Source organism: Manacus candei, unplaced genomic scaffold (genome assembly GCF_025592945.1).
Source record: "Manacus candei isolate 608988 ecotype Guabito, Panama unplaced genomic scaffold, ASM2559294v1 h1tg000023l, whole genome shotgun sequence".
Taxonomy (NCBI): Eukaryota; Metazoa; Chordata; class Aves; order Passeriformes; family Pipridae; genus Manacus; species Manacus candei.
In genome coordinates this window covers 15,125,765-15,146,800 of record NW_026138071.1, presented here as the reverse complement: position 1 = coordinate 15,146,800, position 21,036 = coordinate 15,125,765, and the positions used below count along the sequence as shown (strand labels likewise).

Below are 21,036 nucleotides of genomic sequence, written 5' to 3'. Positions count from 1 at the left end.
AGTGGTCACTTCTAGCAGGCATTAGTAAAGGATTAGGCTGAACTGAGATATTTGAATGACTTATGTTCAAACAGCTCCTTGTCCATATACATGTCTGCATTTTTGCATTACAAGTTGTCTTTCTACTCTTGTCTTGTAATTAATACTAAAATATGTAAAATAAACTAATATCTTTAAAGAACCTGAAGTTTATGGAGAAGTTCCAACAGAAGAAAAAGTCTCTTTTATTGTTCCTACTGAACCAGAAGCTCCAGCAGCTAAAGGTACACCAACTTTTCAAGCTATGTAAAGCAACACATTCCCTACAAATTAGTTATTCATCTTCATCATTCCATCTGTGTGCTAATCTGCTATTAAATGTGTTCATTCTCGTGTTTCCTTAGACACCATGTGTCTGTCATTGCTTCTTTGTTACTTACACTTTGTATATTATGATGTTCTTTAAAAAATGTAATATCTTTGAAATATCTGCAGTGACAAAGAAAACTGTCCCACTTAAGAAAATACCTGCTGCTGTACCTACAGAAGAAACTCCTCCAGCTAAAGGTACAAGTCCTCCAAATGGATTTTCTCTAACCTCTTTTAAAAGTGAGGTACTAAGTGAGAAACCCAACTTGCTTGTTTTTCTTAAACAACAAAACAAGGTGTCATAGACACCTTATAGTTACCATATCTGTCTTTTGTTAGCAGCTGCTCAAACAGACTGATACATTCTGCTCCAAGAATTTAAAATTTAGAAAGACTAAATTAGACAAGGAAATTTAGTAGACAGGAGACTCATTAGTAGAGCCAGGGATTAGCCTTATATTTTTTTTACTTCATGTCTCATTTTTTTTCCTAAAATACTTTGACAATATATTAGAAAAAAATCTAAAACATTGTGGCAGAAGCTTGTTTGCAGAAGGACTCTTTGCAGTCATATCAGGGACTTTAGGAAAGTCAAGATTAAGGTAATACTTTAAATTGGGACAAAATACAGAGCCACAAAAGGTTTTTCATAGCAACATAATTTTTGTAGTAGAAGTCCAGCACTAAAGAACTCAACAGATGTTGGAAGCATAATTAGTTAATTGCACTGGAGTTTTGCCTTGCTTTTATGGGTAATTTTGAAATTTCAAAAAATAAACTCCTTTAGATGCCAAAATACCTAAAAAAAACCCCAAACCAAACCAAACAAAAACCCAAACAAACAAACAAAGCCAACAGAAAACCCTATCAAACAAACAAAAAAACCCCACAACAAAAATCCATTAAAAAAACCCAGGAAAAACAAACAAACTAATAAGAAACCCAAGCATAAAAAATCCTACTATCTTTTCAGAGAAGAGCATATTCAGACCTGGAAGTGCTAGGAGTAAGAAAAACAATGAACTCCAGAAGGCGAAGTTGTTGAGTTGTATTCACAGCTTTATAGGGTGTATTTTTTGTATTTTTCTAGTAGAACTTTTTTGTTGTTTTACGAAACTGTATTACTTATTTCATAGTGCAAATTTCTAAAATAAACCAATATTTTTAAGTTCCTGAAGTACCAAAGAAACCTGTCCACAAAGAGAAAATAACTCCTGCTCCACATAAAGAAGAACCTTCACACTTTACAGGTACAAGAAATTTTGAGTGGGATTTGAAGGATAAAAAATGTTTTCATACATAAATTTTTAATTGTTTTGAGAGCATTCTACTTATCATGAACTAAGGTTTACTTAACAGCTTACTTACCACAGTATAAAATTAATTGTTCTCAAGGGGAAAATTAGCTGCTACTTGAGATCAGCCCAAAGGAAAAAAAAATAAAAATAAAAAGTGACAGAGCTTAGATAGACAAGGCCTCTTGCACTCAAGGTAGTAGCTGAGTTTAGGACATACCACACATCTTTCTCTTGTAAAGCTGCAGAAGTCATATCAGGATAGAATAAGAGATTTTTTTTCATTCCTTATTTGAAAGCATCCTCATTTTGCTGGTGGTTATAAAATAGACCTGTGTACCTTAAGAGGAACTTGAACATTTGTTTATATTTGTTCTTTATCTTATACACTGTATAGTTTTCTGAATATATTCTAAGTTAATTTAAGTGTTTAAACTAATATCTTTTAAGTACATGAAGTGTATGAGGAGATGCACATAGAAGAAGAAATTTCTACTGTTCAACGAAAAGAGGAGGCTCCAGCACCTAGAGGTATATATCTTCATCATCTCTTCCTGCAATTTACTAAGTCATGAACTCCAGGAAAATTAAATTATTCATGTTCATAGTTTAGTTCTTGTTCAAAGTAATTAGTATTTGTATTCATTCTTTTAGTACCCTACTTATACAAAAAACTTGAGATTTTTTATGATTTATCTTTCTATCCTTAAAATGAACTAATATCTTTAAAGTACCCACGGTCATTAAGAAAGCTCGTCCAGAAGAAGTGCCTATTGCTGTGCCTAAAAAACCAGAACCTACTCCTGTGTCTAAAGAACCAGAGCCTCCTCCTGTGCCTAAAAAACCAGAGCCTACTCCTGTGCCTAAAAAACCAGAACCTACTCCTGTGCTTAAAAAACCAGAATCTACTCCTGTGCTTAAAAAACCAGAACCTACTCCTGTGCCTAAAAAACCAGAGCCTACTCCTGTGCTTAAAAAACCAGAACCTACTCCTGTGCCTAAAAGACCAGCATCTCCACCGTCTAAAGGTACTCTGAGAGCCTAGTAGAACTGAGGTCTTTTGCTGATAAACATCTTTACTGCTTCTTACACAGTTTCCAATTTAATAGATCATGGTCCACTTGTGTCAGATTTGTGGCATTTATGTTGTGTGTGTCCCTGTGTCTGTTTCTTAACTTGTGTCTAATTCATAAAATTAAAATCAGTAAATACCTTCTGAGTGTGTGAATTGCCTAAGAAAACTATTACTGAAGAAAAACCTGTCCTTCTGCCTAAAAAACCAGAAGCTCTATCTGCCAAACTCCTTTCTCTATGAGTTTCATCTGTCCCTTGTATTGTTGTTGTCAAAACATTAAAAATTAGTTGAGTTTATCTATTTCTTGTAGCCAAAAATAACCTAGAAATTGTATCAGAAGCTAGACAAAAAGGGGCTAGAAGAAAGGAAAACTCTGACTGAGTTAACATGCAGTGAGATTTACAGAACAAACATTTTCACTTTGTGGATACTGTGAACAACCTCAGAAATTCTATCAGTACTCAAGCAAGAAGTATGTGTACTTCCTGTTTCACACTGCTCATGTGAAACTTAGGGGTCAATGGATTTAATTGTGAAATAGAATTGGCACAGAAACCAGTTGTTACAATTCATTCAGGTATTCCAAAAGTTCTGTCTGAAAAAAAGTTCTGTTTGTGTGGCACGTCCCCACTGCATGACAAAAAGTCAGTTCAGACTTGTTCTTTGCCAGATAGAACCATGAACACTTTTCAGAATTTGTAACTGTTGTCAAAGCACCCTTATATATCTGTTTTGTCTTATTTCTCTGTATTGGATGTTTTATCTTTGTAATTTTTAAAACTACAATTATTTCTTTAAAGTGTCTAGGTACCTAAGAAATTAATAGATGTTGCTGTGCCTAAAAAACCAAGAGTAACACTATCTAAATCTTATATGTCAATAATGGTAACTTTCTGAGGAGATTTCTCTTGGGCATTAGTGTTTATAGTAAAACTAATTTATAAAAATCCTAGTATTATGTAATAGTATACAACATTGTTGCATGTCGTATCTCTTTTTATATCTTTTGTTTATTTTCTTTCTGATGTGGTTCTTGTGATACTCTTTCCTCTTAATAATTTTAAATGCTTTAAATATTAAAAAAATGAATGCTGTTTTCCTTAAAGTGCCAGAGGTGCCCAAGAAAATTCCAGAAGAGAAAGTAGCCACTGCTGTCCCTAGAAAACCAGAACCACCACCAGCCAAAGGTATGTTGCACTACAGAAAACTAAAATTTGGAAGAGGAAAAGAACCTTGATTGTGCAGATTAGTTATTTGATTGTTTGTTTGTGTTTTCCTGTTACTTTTATTTTCTGTGCCCACAGTTCTATGAATGTTACTGTTTTGAAAATTCTTTTTTTCTGATTCGAAGCTGCAGTCAGTGTACCAGTATGTTAGAAATACTGATGTGGCTGGGCAGAGATGAGACTGACACTTGAGAACAACAGGAGAAATCTTAAGAGAAGAGGAGAAAAGAGGGTCTCTGTGATGTGAAATACTCCTGACAGATAATGAAAAATTAGCCCCAAAAGAGAGTATAGGATAGTGATACAGATGTCTAATAGAGGAGAAAACCCTCCATGCATAGATGAAAAATTGATATCATGAAGCCATCACATACAGAAGAATGTGACAAGGAATACAAAATGGACAACGTCAGTCTAAGGGAAATGGAGATTCAGGAAATGGTTGAATAAAACAGAAAATTAATCTAGTGTAAAAGATAACACTCCAGAAGACTTTGAGGTGTTTCCTCAGATTATACAAGGGCATAAAATAACCCTAAGGCAATAAATATGTCAAATCAAAGGGTCTATTAAAAACATTTGCAATTCTACTGAAAAGTTTTGAATGTAACTGTAAAATTCCATATAATAACTGAAAGTAATCTCTTCCCGAAAGGGCGTGAAGGACCCAAGGAAGTAGTTGTAGAACAAAAAATCAAAGTTGCTGTACCTAAAAAGCCAGAAGTTACACCAGCTAAAGATACTTGACATTATGACAAAAGTAACAGAATCAAAAAAATCACTCTTTTATTGTTTTAACAATATAGAACACAGTATTTAAGACCTCTCTTAGCATTTTCTTCTGTTGTCAAAGTTTTGTCAAGTGAATGAATGTGTTGTGTAATAAAAATTGTTCTTTGTAGTTGTGCTTTCACTGATAGTGATCTGCTGTTATGCTTTAATGTTGTTTATGAAATTCTCATAGTATAAAGTTATTGATATTCTTCATGTGCCTGAGATACTAAAGAAAGTGGTCCCAGAAAAGGCTTCAGTTAGAGTATCAAAGAAACCAGAACTTCCACTGACTAAAAGTAGCTGCTGCACACAAGAAAACCCCTTAATTGTCTAGGGTACTATTTCAACATAGTGGTAATTTACTTTTACTATAAATGTATTATAAAATATTTTTGTTGTTTGAATTGTAGTTTTTGTATCTGTACCTCAGTGAGGCAGCAGAGAGAATTTTCTGTAGGCAAAGGTAAATTACATGTTCACACACAAAACCACTGATGCTTTTCATGTCCCCGAGATTTACGTTTTCTTAGTGTCTGAACAGTACAGACATATCTTTGAAATGCATAAAAATAAAATTAATAATTTTTTTAAAGTGCCTGAGGTGCCCAAGAAAGTGGTTTCAGAAGAAAAAATACACATTGAAGTTCCTAAAAAACCAGAACCTCCACCACCTACTAAAGGTACATGTTCAATAGTGATGAGATTGCACACAATCTTTAATGTTTCTTTAAACACTACCCTTAAGTTTGTGTTATCTGCTTTTTTTATGCTCTAATATTTGTAAGTGTTACAGATTGTGTTGTCTTCTTCACTTGTGAATAGCTCCCAGTAAGCGACAATGGTGTGCAAATAGCAGTACGAAAAAAAAACCCAGGCTATTTATCCGGTTGGGGGTTTATATGATGGTGTGTTATTTTTCGTCTTGTGCCTATTGTTGCCTTTTTAATTCCTATTCTTCAAACTCCTAACGCTAAAACAAACAAATGTCTTTAAAGAACCAGAGGTGCCGAGGAAAGTTGTTCCAGAAAAGAAAATACCTGTGCCTAAAATACCAGAACCTGTGGTTGAGCCAGAACCAGAGGCTGCACCTGAAGAACCAGAACCTCTACCAAAGGAAGGTAAATTTCAACACTAACAAATAACAAAAGCAATGTTTTTCCTCTTTTCTTTAATATTATAATTACCCAGGCCTTCTGAGATTCTACATTATACTTGTTCTATCCACCTGCATGTGTGTGTGAAACAGACATACATGGTTGTTATTGAAAAACAGGGGCAAATCTTGCGTGTCTGAATTGTCTGTATTTTATATTTCTTCTTACAATTTTTGATTATTCTTATTATTCTACCTGCTTGGGTTCATGAAAACAACCACAGCTAATATCTTCAAAGTTATAATAGAAGAAAAGAAAATACCCATTCTAGTAGCTGAGGGCAGAAAATATCAATATGATTGAAATTCCAGAAGCTCCGTCAAGAAAAACTAGATGCCATCACTGATATTTCTTAAAAGCATCTTCAGCTAATTCCCTGCAATGCTATTAATATCTTTTGTCCTGTCTTTTCTGCTTGAAATTATCATGGATTTTACTTACTGTTTAAGTTATACTATGAGTGCATGTGTGTACGTCCATATGGGGGCATGAATTTTGTGAGGGGGGAGTGTGTGTGTACACTCGAGAGAAAAGAGAAAAAAGCCAAAATGTCATATATTCATCATTAAAAAGGGCAACATAAATGATCAGTACCTGAAATGTTTTTAATATTTTCATTACAATTGTGTTTTTGTGTTTTATGATTGACTTAATTTTGGCATGATTGTCAGTGCCATTGTTAAATTTAGAACTAATATCTTTTATGTACATAAAGTGGCCAAGACAACTTTCCCAGAAAAGGAAGTACCTGTTCCAGTTTCCCGAAAACCAAAGTCCATTGCAGGACCCCCAAAAGCAAAGCCTCAAGAGGTGGAACTGCAAGAACCGCAAGTGGCTAAAGTGGCCCGAAAGCAAAAGGTTGTAGTGGCAACTGAAAAACTAGACCGTTTTCTGACATCTGAGGAGCCCGAGACTGTTTTGACAACCCAAAAACTAGAACCTGTTGTGGCATCCCAAAAACCAGAGCATGCTGTTGTGCTTGAGAAACAAGAATTTGCTGTGGTATCTGAGGAACCCAAGCCTGATGCAGAGCACCGGAAACTAAAACATGGTGTGATGCCCCCAAAACAGAAGCCTGTTTTGGAACACCAAGAACGAGAACATGTTGTAGTGCTTGAGAAACAAGAGTTTATTGTGGTATCTGAGGAACCCAAGCTTGATGTGCCACCCCAAAAGTTAAAACATGGTGTGATGCCCCCAAAACAGAAGCCTGTTTTGGAACACGAAAAACCAGAACATGTAGTGAAACAAGTTGTAATGAAACAAGAACATGTTGTAGAGAAACAAGAGTTTGTTGTGATATCTGAGGAACCCAAACCTGATGCAGAGCCCCAAAAACTAAAACATGGTGTGATGCCTCCAAAACAGAAGCCTGTTTTGGAACACCAAGAACCACAACATGTTGTAGTGCTTGAGAAACAAGAGTTTGTTGTGGTATCTGAGGAACCCAAGCATGATGTGCCACCTCAAAAGTTAAAACATGGTGTGATGCCCTCAAAACCAAAGCCAGTTCTGGAATCCCAGAAACCAGAACCACTTATAGCCCCCAAGGAACCTAAGCTCACAGTGGTGTCTGAGGAGTCAGAGATAGTTGAATCATCCAAAAAATCAAAGCCTGGTTTGGTGCCCCCTAAAACAAAACATTTTGTGCTGACCCAAAAAACAGAGCTTGTAGCAGCTGAGGAAACAGACTTTGCTGCAGATTTCCAAAAACCAAAGCCTTTTGCAGTGTCCAGAAAATCAAAGCCTGTTGTGGCACCCTGCGAGCCAGAACCTGTCATACTGCCTGAGGAACCAGAAACAGTTTTAGCACCCCAAAAACTAGAATCTTCTACACCACTTCAAAAACCAAAGCCTGAAGTGGCATCCAAAGAACCAGACCTTGTTTTGGCACCGGAGGAACCACCACCAGCCAAGTTGCCCGAAAAGCAAGAGCATATTGCTATACCTAAAAAGCGAGCAGCTGCACAGACTAAAGGTACCTCTTCTTATGCATAGGATCTCTTTTCCTTCTCTTGAGTGTGTTATGTTTCACTGCTCATTTTAAAGCTTAATAAACATAACTAATATCTTTAAATATGCAATGCCTGAAAGGCATTCCCAGAACAGAAAATTCCTCTAACTGTTCCTGAGAAATCAAACACTCCATCAGTCTACGTTATCATGAAATACATGACAAGCACACCTAGTCTTCTCTTAAGTATGATCTTAACATCTTTTGTTCTGTCTATCGTTCTGGATCTGTTTTAAATGATGCTTGCTAAACAAATTGCACTGAATATGAGCGTGTGCTAATTTGTTATTTCAGAACATTTCTGTTGTCCTCTGTGTTTCAGTCTCTGTACTTACATTGTTGTATTGTTGTTGTAAAATTAAATGCACTAATATCTTTGAAGTGCCTGAGATGGCTGAGAGGACTGTTCCAGAGGAGAAACTGCCCCCTGCTGTATCTAAAAAAACAGGAGCTTCGCTTCCTAAAGGTACATGTCACCACTATTATCATCGTAAGGAAGGGTGTTGTTTTTTTTTAATGAGTCTCAGTTCAAATTGATCTCTCACTGTATACTTTGATATCAAAAATGTGAGAGATATACCAAATACGAATTGCTGTGCAGGGGTGTCAAATATTTCCTCAACTAAAACCATACAAACTTTTGCTGTACTAGGTTTAAGACATATCAAGCAGATATGATGAACTTATGTCTATGAAAAAATGCTAAAAACTTAAAGATGCTAACAAGAGAATGAATTCATAAACAGTTGTTCACATTATTAGTAGGGATGGCTTAGTACATGGTTTAATGGGGCTTGGCAGTGTTAGGTTTACAGTTAGACTTGATGATTTTAAAGGTTTTTTCCAAACTAAATGATTCTAAAATTCTATGAGAAAACGTTCATTCTGCCACCAGATCCTCTCCATCTGAAATACTGTGAAGTACTGCCTCAAAGTAATGATATAATCATTCAAAAAATTTAAATTAATATAAGAGGAAATACTTATAAGCAACATTTAGTGATTAGAATGGAAGCCAGGAGATGTTAGAGGGAAAATGTGATAAGTTAAAGAAGAGAGGAAACATGCAAAGACAGAAAAAGAAAGGTGAAGTCAACCTGAAGGATAAAAATAGTGATATTATCCAGGTAACAAGTAAAAAGATGACAGTAACTACCTAGACCAGGACAGAACACACAGTCTTTAATGAAACATGGCTGATGCACAAATACAGTAGCAATCCATAAATCCCTGATCATCTGTTACTGAGAAGCCATATGTTTTCTACATTTCCACCTTGACTGAGAAACTAAGACCAAACCCAGAATTCCCATCTCCTGTGTGATGTATTTGACACCCTGGTCATTCCACAGCTTTGAAGCAAAGCATAACTGATGACTGAATGTAACCACAGCACTTTCTCAAAACAGATTGTGTGAATATACTATTGACTGTCTTATTGTTTCGTATACATCTGCAGTGCTCACAAAACTAAAATATACTAATATCTTTGAAGTGCCCAAAGTGCCCAAGAAAGGTGTTCTGGAAGAGCCTATACCCGTAACTGTGCCAAAAAAGCCAGAACCTGCCACAGTTCGAGGTACCTGTCACCCTGTGCATCAGTCTGAATGAGACTGTTTCTTACTGTCTTACGTGTTACTTCTGATGTCTGTTGTCCTGTTCATTTGTGATTTCATGACATTTCTACATTCTATGCTAAGTAAGAGTTAGGAAATTGATAATCTAGTATTTTTTATCAACAACTCAGGTTATATTTTGAATTTGCTGTTATGTTCTCATGTTTTGAATCAGTAGATACAAAAAAAAAACATTTTAGCAATTTATCATAAGTTTTTCATATGGCTGGCCAATTCTGTTATCTTAAATTGTCACTGAATGTCTACGTGAGTCTTTAGAGAGACTCAGGTAGTTTTTATGACAGACATAAATTTTTTGAAATGAAAACCCAATTTTTACTCAGCAATACACGAGTGCAGTGAGAAGTGACAGCATATCAAGTGTTTAGAGAAAGTGCTGATAATTTGGGAGTTTATAAGGAAGAAAGAATCATTGTAAAATCCATTGCACCATACAGGCTGTGGAAGTTGCCACAGTGCAATGAAAATTGAAGCACAATAGGTAGTTAGGGTAAGAAAATAAGCTAATAAAAAGAAAAGCATAAACAAAGAACAGAAATAGAGGACAAAAATGGGGAGAAAAGAGAACTATTGTGTCCTCACCCTGTCTCTACCCAGACTGCTGAATTCCAAGCACCAGCAGATTCATGAGGAATGCCACAGATTAGATATGGGCTGGGATTGGTCCCAGGGAAAAGCCGGATCCCAGCGGGGCTGAGAATGACAGTCTCTCCTTCCAAGGAGGGAAGGCTGCTAAATACAGAGAAATGTATCCTAATTCACAGCTCAAGCTGTACCTAAACATAGCCAACAGTTTTCTCACAGAACTCACTAGGCATCACTCCTCTGTGCCTGTGCTGTGTGAGGTGGTGTGTGTCTGAGAGCAAGAGACAGCAAATGAGAGAGAGAGAGAGAGATGGGTTGATGTTGTGAGACCTGTTTGGTTACTTTCATGAGCGCATCTCCAGTCTATGTTTCATTGTGCATCTTCCTCTTTATTGTATAAAACTGACTGTTACTAATATCTTTGAAGCACCTGAGGTGCCCAGGAAGGTTACTCGTGAGGAAAAACTACCTGTGGCCACTGCCAAAGCACCAGAGCTTCCAACACCCAGAGGTACCTGTCTTCATGGATAACTTAACAAAGGAGACACTTAATCTTCTTCTCCTAAGCACTGTCCTACCCTCTCTTGGACTGTCTCTGATTCCTGACTGAGACTGTCAAGGTTGTGCGTGTTGGGGAAAGAGTGCTGCATGGGAGTGTGAGGTTTTGAGCTGGTGTTGTGATGTACTGTGTCTCTGTTGCCCTGGTTTTTGTTCCTACTTGGCATGTGTTTTCAACAATGTAAAATGAAACGCACTAATATCTTTGAAGTGCCCGAGATGCCTGAGGCTGAGGTCCTGGAAGAGGAAGAGGAGGTGGAAGCACCAGAAGAGGTGGCACCGGTTGCCGAGCCTGGAGAGCCAGAAGCTCCTCCAGCTGAAGGTATATGGTGGTGCTCTGAAAGAGCCTTCCATGCCCTCTGGATTTTTTTGTTGCAGTAATTGAGTGTTCCTTGCCCCTCTGCACTCTGTGGGGAGGGGTGAGAGCAGCATCTGGTCGTTTTGTGCCTCTATGCATCAGTACATTCCTGCAAGAGAGGGTGGGGCTCACCAGGATCCCCGCCCTCATAAGCCCATACTTGGGCCATACTACTGCGAGTAGTCCACCTGAAGTAAGAGTGATTAACTGAAAAGGACTCCTTGGTACTCTGTCAAGTGTTTACTTTCCTGCCTTGCTGCTTGCCATTTGACTCTTTGCTGATTTTAAGCTCAGTCAAGTAAAAGGATCTAATATCTTTTAAGTGCCTGAGGAGGAAGAGGCAGAGAAGGAGGTGCCAGCAGTCATTCCCCCAAAGCCTGTGGCTGTGACCAAGAAACCTGTGGCTGTGCCAAAGAAAACAGAACCTCCACAAGCTAAAGGTATATCTTCTGGAGAGTGTTACTTTTTATTTTAGTGTATAGATTAGTATTTTCATTTGCTATCACTTCTTTTCTGTAAGATTTGTTATTTGTCCTCTACCCTTAGCCTCTGCTGGACTATCTTTGTGCATGTGACTAACCATCCAGTCGCTAGAGGAATATTACAGTGTTTAGTAATATCTAAATTCTTTGATTTTATCTCAAATGTTATGAGCTTTTCTATTAATTTAACTCTGAAATTAAGAGGAAATAATATCTTTAAAGTGCTCAAGGTGCCCAAGAAAGATGTCCCACAGGAAAAGCCACCCATTGCTGTACCCAAACAACCAGAACCACCACCAGGCAAAGGTACAGATCATCACTCTTAGTATCATTGTTAGAAAGAAACATCATGCTCTTCTGGACTTCAGTTCAACTAATTTTTCTGATGATGACCTATTGGAGATAGGTGCCTAAAAAATATGAAATGCAATGTAGAGTGTCAAAGAAATGACAGAAAAACTAGATTCCATTCTTTGAAAAATATCTGCAGCTTTCTGATATTTTTGTAAAGTTTGAGAATAAACAATTACTGAATGTTTACTTTAAGCAGAATAACGTTTTTCTGCTGAAGAGCCTGAAAATAAGTCCTAAGTTTAAAGAACAAAATGTTACATCCCTGAAATTTCTAACAAATGACAGCAGCAATATCTGTTATCTACCTCTTTGAAAGTAAGTTAATGTCAATGTGCATGAGGTAGATTTACTAGCAAAAGACTGCATATATCTACTGATTATCTTACTAGCACATTAATATAGTCAAAAAGACAAGATAGAAATACATATTTCTGAAAACAATAGAATCTAAATGACAGGAACTGTGGAAAACAGAAACTTTAAAGGATATGTAAAGAATGGAAATAATTGATAGTAAAAAACAAGAATGTAATGATAAAGCAAATGCTAATTTCCTAAAAAATTGTTACAATGCTAAACTAGTTGTGTGTTATATATGGCTGATGCACAAATACAGTAGGATTCCATAAGTCTCTGATCATCTGTTACTGGGAAGCCATATGTTTTCTACATTTCCACCTTGACTGAGAAACTAAGACCAAACCCAGAATTCCCATCTCCTGTGTGATGTATTTGACACCCTGGTCATTCCACAGCTTTGAAGCAAAGCATAACTGATGACTGAATGTAACCACAGCACTTTCTCAAAACAGATTATGTGAATATACTATTGACTGTCTTATTGTTTCGTATACATCTGCAGTGCTCACAAAACTAAAATGTACTAATATCTTTGAAGTGCCCAAGGTGCCCAAGAAAGGTGTTCTGGAAGAGCCTATACCCGTAACTGTGCCAAAAAAGCCAGAACCTGCCACAGTTCGAGGTACCTGTCACCCTGTGCATCAGTCTGAATGAGACTGTTTCTTACTGTCTTACGTGTTACTTCTGATGTCTGTTGTCCTGTTCATTTGTGATTTCGTGACATTTCTACATTCTGTGTTAAGTAACAGTTAGGAAATTGATAATCTAGTATTTTTTATCAACAACTCAGGTTATATTTTGAATTTGCTCTTTTGTTCTCATGTTTTGAATCAGTAGATACAAAAAAAAACCCATTTTAGCAATTTATCATAAGTTTTTCATATGGCTGGCCAATTCTGTTATCTTAAATTGTCACTGAATGTCTACGTGAGTCTTTAGAGAGACTCAGGTAGTTTTTATGACAGACATAAATTTTTTGAAATGAAAACCCAATTTTTACTCAGCAATGCACATAAGTGCAGTGAGAAGTGACAGCATATCAAGTGTTTAGAGAAAGTGCTGATAATTTGGGGGTTTAGAAGGAAGAAAGAATCATTGTAAAATCCATTGCACCATACAGGCTGTGGAAGTTGCCACAGTGCAATGAAAATTGAAGCACAATAGGTAGTTAGGGTAAGAAAATAAGCTAATAAAAAGAAAAGCATAAACAAAGAACAGAAATAGAGGACAAAAATAGGGAGAAAAGAGAACTATTGTGTCCTCACCCTGTCTCTACCCAGACTGCTGAATTCCAAGCACCAGCAGATTCATGAGGAATGCCACAGATTAGATATGGGCTGGGATTGGTCCCAGGGAAAAACCGGATTCCAGCGGGGCTGAGAATGACAGTCTCTCCTTCCAAGGAGGGAAGGCTGCTAAATACAGAGAAATGTATCCTAATTCACAGCTCAAGCTGTACCTAAACATAGCCAACAGTTTTCTCACAGAACTCACTAGGCATCACTCCTCTGTGCCTGTGCTGTGTGAGGTGGTGTGTGTCTGAGAGCAAGAGACAGCAAATGAGAGAGAGAGAGAGATGGGTTGATGTTGTGAGACCTGTTTGGTTACTTTCATGAGCGCATCTCCAGTCTATGTTTCATTGTACATCTTCCCCTTTATTGTATAAAACTGACTGTTACTAATATCTTTGAAGCACCTGAGGTGCCCAGGAAGGTTACTCGTGAGGAAAAACTACCTGTGGCCACTGCCAAAGCACCAGAGCTTCCAACACCCAGAGGTACCTGTCTTCATGGATAACTTAACAAAGGAGACACTTAATCTTCTTCTCCTAAGCACTGTCCTACCCTCTCTTGGACTGTCTCTGATTCCTGACTGAGACTGTCAAGGTTGTGCGTGTTGGGGAAAGAGTGCTGCATGGGAGTGTGAGGTTTTGAGCTGGTGTTGTGATGTACTGTGTCTCTGTTGCCCTGGTTTTTGTTCCTACTTGGCATGTGTTTTCAACAATGTAAAATGAAACGCACTAATATCTTTGAAGTGCCCGAGATGCCTGAGGCTGAGGTCCTGGAAGAGGAAGAGGAGGTGGAAGCACCAGAAGAGGTGGCTCCGGTTGCCGAGCCTGGAGAGCCAGAAGCTCCTCCAGCTGAAGGTATATGGTGGTGCTCTGAAGGAGCCTTCCATGCCCTCTGGATTTTTTTGTTGCAGTAATTGAGTGTTCCTTGCCCCTCTGCACTCTGTGGGGAGGGGTGAGAGCAGCATCTGGTCATTTTGAGTCTATATATGCATGACCTTTAGTGCATTCAAGTAAAAATAACTAATATCTTTAAAGTGCCTGAAGTGGCTGAGGAGAAAGAGTCAGAAGAGGAGGTGCCGGTGGTCATTCCTCCAAAACCTGTGGCTGTGCCCAAGAAACCTGTGGGTGTGCCAAAGAAGCCTGTGGCTGTGCCCAAGAAACCTTTGGCTGTGCCCAAGAAAGCAGAGCCTGTGACTGTGCCGAAAGCACCGGAGCCTATGCCTGTCCTTAAAAAACATACAGTTCCTTCAGTTAAAGGTACATACATCAGTGACTGAGTCTCTTCTCTATTCTCTGGATACTTTTTCCCTTGTTTCACTGGTGTATGCAGGGCTAAATTAATAATATGTCACTTAAAATTTTATTATTCTTTATGTTTTGTATGCCCTACTCTTTTTAGACATTGCACTTTACGTTATTGTATGTATATATATGTATCTTAATATTCACAAAAATGAAAATTTACTAATATCTTTAAAGCACCTGAAGTGCCAGAGAGAACTGTCCCAGAAGAGAAAGTGCCTCTTACTACACCTAAAAAGTCACAATTGCAAAAAACAGAGCCTTCTCCAACCAAAGGTATATATTGCCAGGAGACATTTCCTGAGAATAAATATTTTCTATATTCTCTCTTTTCTTTGTTCCCAACTAAGTCTATAAAATGTGATAATTGTTTTTAGACTACCTTGAGAGAGACTGGCGCACAGTCTTTCATGATTATGACCACTGTTACTGTGTGCTAAGTGTCTTTGTTTTTTGTGTGTCTCATATGTACATTTATATACAGACAAATAAAAGAAACAATATTTTTTTTTAAGTGTCTGAGGTAACCGAGAAACCTGTCTCAGATGAGAAAGTACCTGTTGCTATTCCTAAAATACCCGAATCACTACCAAGTGAAGGTTTGTGCCATCATATCTATTACTATAAGGACAATCCTTTGTCCTCTTCTTCTAAATATAAGCTTTAAAATAGATGTTTTCCTTTTTTCTCATTGTAATGTTTGTGAATTGTTCATTTCCTATTTTAGATAATAGCAGTCAATATTTCTTGTATCTACTATTATATTTTAATTTTTGGAATTATAGTATGTGCTCCTGCACAGGATATACCTAAAAAACTATGTCTTTTTTTAAGATAATAGTAAATTCCCACTAAATTAGAGTCTCTCAAACCCTCATATTTGTAATCTGAAATTATTAGAGAGCATTGAATATTTTATTCTTTCCTATTATGTCTCATCCACAAATTTAATGTTTAGTTTATATTATATACATAAAAAATACTATTCTTCACGTAACCCAGATTCATTCTTAGAAAGAGAGTAGTTTCTCAAAATCTTGCATTTACCACAAAGGTAACAGATACTGAGTGATTAGTTTTCCTAATGTGTATTTGTCTGTGTCTTTTGGAGTAGCTTTCTTTGTAGTTATATCAATATAATTGTTCATGTGAAACCATCTTATAATTGAAAACTTACACCAGTTGTCAATATTCTTTAAAGAATATGAAATCATAAAGGAGACTGAGCCTGAAGAAGCAGAAGAAATTCCAGTTGTAGAAGTCGAAGAAGCTTTACCAGTTGAAGGTATACAAAGTACTTCCCTAGAGGCTGCCAGATACCTTTCTTTCATTACTGGGCATTCTTCATTCTGTCATTCTTCACATGTGTCTGTATGTTGTAGGTCTTTGTGTAATTTTTCCTTTGTCGATATGTTTTGCAAATTATTTCTGATCATTTAATTCTATGTACAACTTAAAGATTATTTTAAGTGCTTTCATTTTGTTTCTTGTCCACACGAGTCTTCTCATCATTTGGTGTTCACCTTTGTTCTCATATTATTGACATGCTTTTTTAAGTCAGCTTGGATATTTCTATTGTGTGCATGCTACAAAGCAATAACCTAAGCCTCTTTCATGCTCCCATTTAATTCAATGATATTTTTTCACTGGTTTCACTGGAAATGGAAAATGGTGGTCTTTCGGTTTGTATTTTACTCTTCACATAACTACCATCACAATATATTTGTTCTAAATCTACCTAATATTATTTAAAGTGCTGCAACCTGAAAAGAAGGTCCCTGAAAAGCGAAAACCACCAACACCTGCTCCACCCACAGAAGATATTAAACTGGCAAAAGATCTACTTAAAGGTATAATCATCTGAAGCCACAAATAACAGTGGAAACTCAAACATATAATCTTTTAAAACTATACTGATGTATCTTGAAAAGAGTGCTTTTAAAGTTATCATTTTGTGTCTTTTTTATTTCTTTTCTAATTTACTATCACTTTAATGGTGCGCCTGACTAATGTTCAGTCTCTCATTATATTTTATGTGTTATGCCAAGTCAGTTTACATGGATTCTTTTCAACAGGAAAAAACCAATTCATTAAAACAATCTTAACCAAGTTAACACTTCCTTCTATCCTTAACGTAATTCTTCTCTCTTTAACGTATTCTTGCAAATGAAAAGAATCCCCAGCAATAATTTGCTGGTGTTACTATATGAACTTGGGTTTTGAATCAACTGTGCTTCCTACAGACCATCTGACTTTTTCTAAACAGTTAATCAGCAAGAATCTTTGCTTTGCAGCTTTTGTCCTTCTATTACATCAGTAGTATTAATCAGTTGTTTGGATTTTTTAGAAAGCTCCTTTTTGTTTTTAATCTAATTATGTGTGTTGTAAAATTCACATAATTTTCTTTAAAGCTCCTGAATCAAGGAAGAAAGCTGTGACTGCAAAACCTGGTGAGACTCCGAAATTGGAACCCCCACCTGCTAAAGGTACCTAGCTACTATAAGGATCTTACTTAAAATAAGCCTCTCATGGGCCCAAAGTTGTAGTTCTTAGTATCTTCTTCTTTAATTGGCTCAGATATATCAAAAAGCTGTCTATGTTAAATTATGCTCAACAGTGCACCACTGTCTTGGGTGTATATGTTTGTGTTCTATTTATGTCCAGTTTAATCTCATGTCATGCAATCCTTGAGATGCAATAGACAGAATCATAGAAAAGTGAGAAAGTTTTTATGAGTTTTATCAGTTGTGTAGATGCTCCCTTTGGTTTTCTGCTTAGGGAAAAATAAAATATAAAATACTGTTTAAATATATAGAGCATTGTTCCAACATATCTAGTTTATTATTTTTCTGAAATGTAACTTGTTTTTATGAGAGGATGCTTTCCAGAGATGGGGAGGAATAATGTATTGAGCAAGCCACTTTGCAAGTACTCCTTTATATTATTCATATGTACCGGAGTTTAAGATCAACTAAGCAGCTAAGCAGTGAACATCTCTTCTTAATGCTGTTCCAGATTTAGAAATTACACTGAATCCATATGAATATCACAGACAGTCAGCTCAGATGAATAGATATGTAACATAAGTCTGTAATGGAAGAGGAAAAGGAAATAAAAATGCTACTATAACTCTTTTTTAATACATAACCTTTATAGTTTTCTCGAACCATACTTCTCTTCTGTTGATTTGTATCAAAACTTTCTCTTATGTATAAGCTTAGGTGACAGCTGTAAGCAAATAATATAGAAAGTATATTATAATTATTTACTTCAATATCAGCATTTTACCTTTGTTTTAATATTCAGTAGTGAACCAGCATTTGATTTGTATGTTTGGACAGGCTAGTTGTTGGTTAGCTCTTATGACTGTTATGAACCTATAATAAAATCTGGAATAATATTCTTTTAAGTGCCTGGACTAGTAAAGAAACCTCGCAAAGTAATTCCTGAGGTTACTCCTCCACCAAAAGAAGAAGTTGTTTTGAAAAGAGGTATAGTAACTTGGCTCTGTTGTAAAAAACCCAGCAGATTAACCTTGTTCAGCATGTTCCCCTAAGTAAAATCGTTTTATGTGTGTGGTATGTAAAATTACATAATCAAATACTATCTCTTTTGTAGTTGCAGGGATGAAGTGAGGATAGCCAGAAAGTCTCTCAGATCCAAAGGATCTGTAATGAAAACAGAGCAGAACACTGAAAATCTAGTTCCCTATAACTCTCTTTACACTAGAGCTGAGAGTTTTCCACTGTCTTCAGCTTCTGGACCTCTGTCCAGTGACAGTGTAAATGTTATTGAAGTTACATACGTAGCCACTGTACTCTATTTTATGGTTTTCTTAGAAGTAGTGCACAGCTCACAGAATCCTGTGGTACTATTGGACATTAGTCCACTTTCCTGCAAAGTCTGGGACATTCTGAGTCCCTTTGTGCTCAACTATTGCTTAGAAAAATAAGGACTAATTCTAATTCTCTTTGAAATACCACAGACAGATGATTTGTGCCTATATACCTTACAGCCAACCTTCAAATTTCAGAGAACATATTAAAATATAGATATTCCACTTTTCAGACCCCTCAGTCATCAGTTATTTCAATCTATTAGATATTTCAATCTATTAGGTATCCAAGATGGAGGTTTGAGAGGACAAAAATAAGTGAAATAAATAAAATGAAAAATAGATATTATATAAATTTGAGCTCACCAAATATAATACTTGAAGATTTAATCTTGTTCTCTCTCTGAAGTCAATAGAAGTTTAATAATATTCCTGCATTTTTTCCCTAAAAATCATCTTTAACTCCAGTTATTAATTCATAATTACATATAGTAAGTCATCGTTTAAATATGTGAATAAATGTATGATATTATAAGAAATTTTATTCCATTATAGACAGTTAACATTGACATCTTTCCTCTCAGATGGACTACTCTTACTAAAACCTTCTTTTTGCCCTAATTGATTTGTATTTTAAAAGACTTTCAGAGTAGTATCTTGAATAGTTACAAAAATCTTCCATTTGTATTGAACTATATATTTTACTTTCCTGTTTCTTTATGATTGATAATATATATTTAATCTTTTCTTGTTCACTGTCTTATTCTTTGTTTGCCTGTGCTTTAAAAACTGAAATTCCTTTTCTTTTGAAGTTCTTAAAAAGAAACCTGAAGAGGAAGAACCTAAACCAGAAAAAGAGCCTAAACCAGAAGTTAAACCAGTACCTACTCCAGTAGAAAAAATTAAGAAACCTGAAGGTACTAGATTGCATTCAAATCTATTTGGTAAATTATAATTTAAAGAAAAAAATAAAATCCCACTATTAAGTGGTATTCTCTTAAATTCAGGAATGAAAGTGAGATTTTAAAAGATGGCTTGCATTGACCTAATTATGTAAGTTAAAGCTTAGCTGAAAGCACAACCAAATTTCACATTCACATTTGTGTCAGAATTCTACATTTTGCGATTGTTTCTCAATCTTTATTGTGTGCATAAAAAAACTTTACAAATATTTTATAATACTCATAAAATATAACTACAGTGAAACATGTAATCCAAGTATTCTTTGATATAACATTTTACAAATACTTGTCCATTTCCCCATTTATTGTTTCAAATTTATTCAAATCTCACTCTAAGAAATACATATTCCTAAACCTTATGAACATCTGAAACTTTTATGTGTGAAAACAATGAAATTTTTAAATGCATTGGAAGTTACTGTATTTGGGAATTCAAAATGATTCACTATATCTTAAAAAGTTAAAATATTATTTTAAAGTTCCAGAAGTTCCTAGGAAGAAAACTGAGATACCTACCATAAAAAAAGAGGAGAAACATGTGCCTGAACCACCAAAAGGTACAGACATGTGGTGCTCTTTTTCCTTATGGCAGCAACTAAATTATATTCATGCTATATTAACATAATGCATTACTGTCGTCCAGTCTGCCCATAACTACTGTGTCAAGATTAACCATTTTAAATTCTTCTGGGTTTCTTGTTGTCTTTAATTCTTCAGTGCTTGAAAAATTCATCTTTTTTTCCATTGTATCTTGCATTCCAAGAGTTCATCTCAAGTTAATTTCTTGCTTTTCGGCCGAATAAAATATAAACCAATAAATTCTGTCTTCATTTATCTCTCTCTGTTGTTTCTAACTTTCAATGTTCAATGTGATTACACAACATGTAAATTAACCTACTTGTAATTTCTGTGTTTGAAATGACAGAAACTAAGCAAGCAGTTGTGCCACCTCCTGAGCCTGAACCTAAACCTGCAGTAGGTAAGAACTCTTTAGTCATGAATATTGGTGAAGCATTTTCCATTCAGAGATTTCTGGCTGAAAGAACATTCACAGAATCATAGAATACCAGATTGGAAGGGACATCAAGGGTAATCTGGTCCAACCCTTTTTGGCAAAAGCACTGTCTAGACAAGATGGCTCAGCACCCTGTGCTGCTGAATCCTAGAAGTGTCCACATTAAACAAATTCCTTTGATATTAATAAGAGTGGAACTTTCATACCATCTACAAAACATTTTAAATATCAAACTTAAAATAATGTATTAAAACAAGAACTCTTTTTTCTTCCCTACAGCTCTAAAATCTCCAAAACCGGCTGCAGAACCAGCACCTGCTGTTACTGCTCCAGTGACAGCCCCAGTTGTTGGAAAGAAAGCAGGTATTTATGTTTATTCTATGCTATTTATAAGGTTTTTCTCTCTGAGAT

At 36.1% G+C, this 21,036-nt stretch overlaps 1 protein-coding gene across 3 annotated transcripts in view; it reads left to right on the top strand.

The window, feature by feature from the left end:
• TTN (titin) overlaps window positions 1-21,036 on the top strand; it is a 241,215-nt gene that overhangs the window by 114,065 nt on the left and 106,114 nt on the right. For 2 of the 3 annotated variants that reach the window (XM_051787288.1, XM_051787287.1), the window contains 11 exons: window positions 3,825-3,905; window positions 5,312-5,398; window positions 5,714-5,836; window positions 11,348-11,464; window positions 16,568-16,663; window positions 17,225-17,299; window positions 18,224-18,304; window positions 19,461-19,565; window positions 20,090-20,167; window positions 20,536-20,589; window positions 20,905-20,988. In XM_051787288.1, the coding sequence (XP_051643248.1) occupies window positions 3,825-3,905; window positions 5,312-5,398; window positions 5,714-5,836; window positions 11,348-11,464; window positions 16,568-16,663; window positions 17,225-17,299; window positions 18,224-18,304; window positions 19,461-19,565; window positions 20,090-20,167; window positions 20,536-20,589; window positions 20,905-20,988 (981 nt within the window). Of the gene's footprint in view, window positions 1-179; window positions 264-474; window positions 547-1,517; window positions 1,599-2,093; window positions 2,175-2,374; window positions 2,672-3,824; window positions 3,906-5,311; window positions 5,399-5,713; window positions 5,837-6,587; window positions 7,851-8,268; window positions 8,353-9,381; window positions 9,466-10,535; window positions 10,620-10,877; window positions 10,989-11,347; window positions 11,465-11,728; window positions 11,813-12,758; window positions 12,843-13,913; window positions 13,998-14,255; window positions 14,367-14,546; window positions 14,769-14,990; window positions 15,090-15,328; window positions 15,413-16,014; window positions 16,099-16,567; window positions 16,664-17,224; window positions 17,300-18,223; window positions 18,305-19,460; window positions 19,566-20,089; window positions 20,168-20,535; window positions 20,590-20,904; window positions 20,989-21,036 lie in introns of all 3 variants that reach the window. The other variant, XM_051787289.1, reaches the window with a different exon arrangement.